The sequence below is a fragment of the Chiloscyllium plagiosum genome, chromosome 43 (assembly GCF_004010195.1).
Source record: "Chiloscyllium plagiosum isolate BGI_BamShark_2017 chromosome 43, ASM401019v2, whole genome shotgun sequence".
Lineage (NCBI taxonomy): Eukaryota > Metazoa > Chordata > Chondrichthyes > Orectolobiformes > Hemiscylliidae > Chiloscyllium > Chiloscyllium plagiosum.
In genome coordinates, this window is record NC_057752.1 from 12745002 (window position 1) to 12751768 (window position 6767).

Sequence of the window (6767 nt, forward strand, 5' to 3'; positions counted from 1 at the left end):
GGGACTGTACCCCAGTGAGAGTCAGTGTGTGTGTGGGACTGTACCCCAGTAGGAGTCAGTGTGTGTGGGGGGGACTGTACCCCAGTGAGAGTCAGTGTGTGTGTGGGACTGTACCCCAGTAGGAGTCAGTGTGTGTGGGGGGGACTGTACCCCAGTGAGAGTCAGTGTGTGTGGGGGGGACTGTACCCCAGTGAGAGTCAGTCTGTGTGTGGGACTGTACCCCAGTGAGAGTCAGTGTGTGTGTGGGACTGTACCCCAGTGAGAGTCAGTGCGTGTGTGGGGGACTGTACCCCAGTGAGAGTCAGTGTGTGTGTGGGACTGTACCCCAGTAGGAGTCAGTGTGTGTGGGGGGGACTGTACCCCAGTGAGAGTCAGTGTGTGTGGGGGTGACTGTACCTCAGAGAGAGTCAGTCTGTGTGTGGGACTGTACCCCACTGAGAGTCAGTGCATGTGTGGGGGACTGCACCCCAGTGAGAGTCAGTGTGTGCGTGTGGGACTGTACCCCAGTGAGAGTCTGTGTGTGTGTGTGGGACTGTACCCCAGTGAGAGTCTGTGTGTGTGTGCGCGTGCGTGTGGGACTGTACCCCAGTGAGAGTCAGTGTGTGCGTGACAGTACCCCAGTGAGAGTCAGTGTGTGCGTGACAGTACCCCAGTGAGAGTCAGTGTGCGCGTGGGACTGTAGCACAGTGAGAGTCAGTGTGTACGTGTGGGGGACTGTACCCTAATGAAAGTCAGTGTGTGCGTGTGTCGGACTGTACCCCAGTGAGAATCAGTGTGTGTGCATGTGTGGGGCTGTACCCCAGTGAGAGTCAGTGTATATGCATGTGTGGGACTGTACCCCAGTGAGAGTCAGTGTATGCGAGTGTCGGAATGTACCCCAGTGAGAGTCAGTGTGTGTGTGTGTGTGTCAGACTGTACCCCAGTGAGAGTGTGTGTGTGGGACTGTACCCCAGTGAGTGGGGGTGTGTGGGCATGTGCAGGCGTGTGACTGTACCCCAGTGAGACTGTGTCTGTGCGTCTGTGCGTCTGTGTGTGTGAGAGAGAGAGACTGTATCCCAGCCAGAGTCTTGGGGACACGGCAGTGTGTGTAGGTCTGTGATCTCCCGCTCATGCGGCCCCTCTGCTAGAAATCCAGATCATCGTCAGGATCCTCCTCATCCACATCATCTGATTCATCTGGCTGGTAATAAATCCTCCCGTCTCCAGATCCTCCATGTAACAGCGACATCTTTCTGCGGGAGGTGCAAACAACAAGCAACTGAGAGATGGGGAATGGGGAGGTGCATACCTCATCCCCACTCCTCAAACTCCGAGGGAAAACAGGGTCAGGGGAATGCAGCCACTCAGCCCTTCCAGATGGGGCTAGCAGACAGCCTGGCTGCTGCTCTGAGGAACCACATGCGTGACAGAGTGGGAATCCTGCCTGGAGTTTCCCACCTTTTTAAAATGAGCCAATCAGACTTACAGGGGGAACCAGTTTCCACCGACTGGGGAATCCCGGGACCAGGGTGGGAGTGGGCTCAAAAACCCAGAGCTGGGTCCCACTGCACGGTGGGAGGGGTTCAGAGCTCCCCATCACCAAACCGTGACCGATCCAAATTCACTCCATCTTTCTCATTCACAGGAATACCGGGAAAAGCTGGAGTTCAGCGCCAGGTCAGTTGTGATCTCAGCGAATGCTGGAGCAAGTTTGAGGGGCTGAATGGCCTTCTCCTGCTCCTGTGTGACAGGCTGCCAGAGGGACACTGAGTGGCCTCCTGTTCTTGTGTAACAGACTGGAGGAGGGGAGGGGTGGTGGGGAAGAGTGTTGAATGGTCTCCTCCTGTTACAGGCTGGAGGAGAGGGGCTGAATGGCCTCCTAATCCCATGTGACAGGATGCCAGAGGGCGCTGAATGGCCTCTTTTTCCTGTGTGACAGGCTGGAGGAGAGGGGCTGAACAGCCTGCTGCTGAAAGCTGCGTTGTGACTTACTTCTCGGTGCTGAAGTGATAGGGCAGAGGCACCTGTTCCCGTGCCTCACGTTCCTGCTCTGTCAGCCGCAGGTTAAACGGCAAGTGTGCCGCAGGGTCAGGCTGCACCTGGAGGGGCAGAAAGATCAAAGGTGAATCTTCAAGAGCAGAGGGAAAACAAACAGATGACAGCAGAACACGGACTGCATGCCTTTTTCATGTTCCTTATCGTGAACCAAGACCAAAATGGGATAAAACTCCCGCTTGAAACTGAGCAGACTCTGGAAAGAGGGGCACTTCATTGGGAGTTGTGTTTACACAGCTGCAGTGGGAGGGAGAGTTGCGGACACTGCAACGAGGAAATCCGGGTGGAGAATCTGTGCGGGTAGAAATGAGGAACCGCAAAGGTTCAAACAAAAGCCATAATTGGAGTTATGTACAGGCCTCCATAAAGTAGTCAGGAGCTGGGACGCAAGATACACCAGGAGATAGAAAAGGTGTGAAGGAAAGGCAAAGTTACAGTGATCACAGGGGATTTCAACATACAGGTGGACTGGGAAAGTCAGGTTGGTAGGGGATGGTGAGAAAAGGAATTTGTGAAACGTCTACGAGATGGCTTTTTGGAGCAGCTTGTGGTGGAGCCCACTAGGGAACAGGCCAACACTGGCTTTAATGTTGTGCAATGAGGCAGAGTTAATAAGGGACCTTAAGGTGAAGGAACTCTTAGAAAGCAGTGATCATAACATGGTCAAATTTACTCTGCAATTTGTGAGAGAGAAGATAGAATCAGAGGTCGTGGTATTACAGCTGAATAAAGACAACTACAGAAGCACGAGGATAGAACTGATTGGGAGAGGAGCTTAGCAGGAAAGACAGTGGAACAGCAACGGCAGGGGATTATGGGAGTAATGCAGGAGACACAGCAGAGCTTCACCCCAAGGCAAAAGAAGCGTGGCCCAGGGAGGATGAGGCAACCCTGGCTGACCGGGGAAGTCAGGGACAGCGTTAACGCAAAAGAGAAAGCATATAATGCAGTGAAGGGCAATGGGAAACCAAAGGATTTGGAAGTTTACAAAGACTAACAGAGGGCAACAAAAAAAAAGAAATAAGGAGGGAGGAGATTAAATATGAGGACTGCATCCCAGAGTTTGAAGGGAGGTAGCTGAAGAGATAGTGAAGGCATTGGTGGGGATCTTTCAGGAATTGCTACAATCAGGGAGGGTCTCAGAGGATTGGAAATCACTAACATAACCCATTGTTTAAGAAGACAGTAAAGTAAAAGGTGGAAAATTATCGGCGAAATAGCCTAATCTCGGTCGTGGGGAGGACCCTGGATGCCATTGTGAAGGATGAGATTTCTGAATACATGGTAAAACAGGGCAAACTCAGCATGGTTTCATCAAGGGGAGGTCATACCTGACAAATCTGCTAGAATTCTTTGAGGTGGCAATGAGCAGGTTAGACCAAAGAGGGCCAATGGATGTTATCTATCTGGACTTCAAGAAGGCCTTTGACAAGGTGCTGCCCAGGAGGCTACTGAGCAAGATAAGAGTCCCATGGTATTACAGGCAAGGTGCTAGCATGGATAAAAGCCTGGCTGTCTGACAGAAAGCACAGAGTGAGGAGAAAAAGGTTCCTTCTCAGGATGGCAGCTGGAGAGGAGTGATGTTCCACAAGGCTCAGTGTTGGGACCACAACTTTTATCGTTATACTTTATAACGATCTAGATGAAGGAACTGAGGACATTCTGGTGAAGTTTGCAGATGATACAAAGATAGGTAGAGGGACAGGTAGTATTGAGGAGGCAGGGAGGCTGCAGGAGGATCTGGACAGGTTAGGAGAGTGGGCAAAGAAGTGGCAGATGGAGTACAATGTGGGAAAGTGTGAGGTCATGTACTTTGGTGGGAAGAATCGAGGTATGGACTGTTTTCGAAATGGGGAGAAAATTCAGAAATCTGAAGTGCAAAGATACTCGAGAGTTCCAGTCCACGTTTCTCTTGGTAGGTTGAGTTGGTAGTTAGGAAGGAAATACAATGTTGTTATTCATCTCGAGAGGACTAACGGATGTCCACCTGAGGCTGTATAAGGCTCTGGTCAGACCACATTTGGAATATTGTGAGCAGTTTTGGGCCCCATATCTCAGGAAGGATGTACTGGCCCTGGAGAGTGTTCGGAGGAGGTTCCTGAGTCTGGTCCCAGGAATGGAAAGCTTAACAATATGAGGAACGTTTGAGGATTCTGGGACTATACTCACTGGAGTTTAGAAGGAGGAGGGAGGGATCTAATTGAAACATACGTGGTGGCTCAATGGTTAGCACTGCTGCCTCACGGCGCCAGGGACCCAGGTTCAATCCCACCCTTGGGTGACTGTCTGTGAGGAGTTTGCACATTCTCCCAGTGTCTGCGTGGGTTTCCTTCGGGTGCTCCGGTTTCCACCCACCATCCAAAGATATGCAGGTTAGGGTGAATTGGCCAGGCTAAATTAACTGCATTAGTTAGAGGGGAATGGGTCTGGGTGGGTTACTCTTCGGAGGGTCGGTGTGGACTGGTTGGGCCGAAGGGTCTGTTTCCACACTGTAGGGAATCTAATCTAATCTAAAGTAATACAGAATACTGACTGGCCTGGACAGAGAGGATGTCGGGAAGATGTTTCAATTGGCAAGAGAGACTCGGACCCCAGGGCACAGCCTTAGGGTAAAGGGAAGACCTTTTAGAACGGAGAGAAGGAGAAACGTCTTCAGCCAGAGAGCGGGGAATCAATGGGATTCACTGCCACAGAAGGCTGTGGAGGGCAGGTCACTCAGGATATTCAAGATGGAGGTAGATAGGGTCTTGAGTATCAAAGGGATATGGGGAGTAAGCGGGAGAATGAGGTTGGGAAACGCATCAGCAAAGATTCAATGGCAGAGCAGGCTCGATGGGCTGAATGGCCTAATTTCTGCTCCTATGCGTTATGGCCTTTTCCCAGGGACAGTGGGAAGGGGAGGGGAGGAGGAGAGAGCGCGCGATACAGAGAGAGCGTGAAAGACAGCACGAAAGAGAGAGAATGCAAGAGAGAGAGAGAGTCCACGAGAGGACTCACCGACACACTATCACTCCCTGCTACACCCTGCTTCCCCGGCAGGGGCTCCACTGAGGATATCAGGCGGAATCCTGTCTCGATGGTGAAGTATTCCTCCTGGAGGAGGGAGATAAACCGAGTTAGACTGGAACTGCAGCCCTGCCTCCCCATTCCCGGTCTGGGATTCCCGAATTCTACTTTCCTGGCCCCCCAGAGGAGAGGATCACCAATCCTCAACTATCCCTCACACTCCGACCCATTCCCAGGAAAGAATTAGTTTTCTCAATGTCTCCCACAAATCCCTCCGCTCCGATGACGCTGGAGGACACGGAGCTGGTTCTTATGTTTGATAAGGCAGGTCTGACTCCGAGATTCCACACTCCCCATCCACCCAGCCACTCTCCATCCCATTCCCCAGCAAGGACCCCATTAGCTCATTCAACCACCTCCCTGAATGGCCAGAGGTCAGCCCACCGCTGCCTCATTCAGGGTCAGGAAATACTGGGCACAGCCAGTGCTGCCCATCTCCCCTGAATGAATTCCGGGAGAAAGCATCTACCAGCCCCTGCAACAGACCAACAAAACACTCAACTCTTATGAGAGAGAGACAGACAGACACACGGAGAGAGAGAGGGAGGGGGAGAGAGAGAGAGAGAAAAGAGAGAGAGGGGGACACAGAGAGAGAGAACCAGACTGAGAGAGGCAGACAGAGGGAGAGAATGCAAAAATAAAAATCTCGTCGCTACCTGCTCCTGAATTTTAAGAGCATACCCCTTTTGGTTCTGGACTCACCCCGTCAGGAGGGGACAGTCACCTGGCAGCATTCCTGACTCCAGTGCAGGGTACGGGGAGTGGGGGATGGGAGGAGTGGGGGAGCGCGTTATAGAGGGGTTTGGAAGACAGACCTGCCGCACCACCTTTCCCGATTTCCGCCTCTGCACGATGCTGGCCATGTTGGAGGGGAGGGAGCTCCCTGGCAGCCGGCTGCCCTCAGGGGAAGGAGTCACGGTGATGACAGTAGTGCCCAGTTGTACCCCCAGGGCCTGGAGTACCTCTGGTGGGTGAAGGTCAGTGTGCAGTAATGCCACCAGCCTCCTGACGGTCAGCCCTGGCAGACAGAGACACAGAAGAGATTCACCATCATTCAACCCGCCCTGCTCCTCCAGCAATGTGCCCCCTTTGCTCTGCCAACTGACTTGGGCACTGCCCTTTCACCCTAAGGGTCACCAACAGCTGCCAACGCGTGGCACACTGACCTCAAAGGCCCCAACTCTCCCCATCATCATTCATGGTTCATCTGGGGTGGGGGGGGGGCTACAGCTGGGAGGTCACGACCTGTGACCTGTGCTGGGGGGGTGACAACCTGTGATAACTGAGGTCATTGAAAATATTCAGTCTGGAGTCCGGTTATTAGTGGTGTGCCACAGGGATCTGTTTTGGGGCCACTGCTGTTTGTCGTTTTCATAAATGACTTAGACGCAGGCATGGGTGGATGGGTTAGTAAATTTGCAGACAACACTCATGTCGGTTGAGTCGTGGACAGTTTGGAAGAATGTTACAGGTTGCAGGGGGACTTGGAAAAAACTGCAGAATTGGGCTGAGAGGTGGCAAATGGAGTTCAATGCAGCTAAATGTGAGGTGATGCACTTTGGGAAGAATAACAGGAAGGCAGAGTACTGGGTCAATGGAAAGATTCTTGGTAATGTGGATGTGCAGCAGGATCTTGGTACCCATGTGCATAGATCCCTGAAAGTTGC

At 52.3% G+C, this 6767-nt stretch overlaps 1 protein-coding gene across 1 annotated transcript in view; it reads right to left on the reverse strand.

Annotated features, from left to right (window-relative positions):
- Positions 1–996: 996 nt before the first annotated feature.
- The window catches only part of elp5 (elongator acetyltransferase complex subunit 5), a 10501-nt gene continuing 4730 nt past the window's right edge, over positions 997–6767 (reverse strand). The window contains exons 5-8 of the mRNA XM_043682143.1: positions 5916–6118; positions 5032–5127; positions 1972–2078; positions 997–1232 (exon numbers count right to left, since the gene is read on the reverse strand). Coding sequence (XP_043538078.1) covers positions 1124–1232; positions 1972–2078; positions 5032–5127; positions 5916–6118 — 515 coding nt within the window. The 3' untranslated portion in view covers positions 997–1123. The remainder of the gene's footprint in view (positions 1233–1971; positions 2079–5031; positions 5128–5915; positions 6119–6767) is intronic.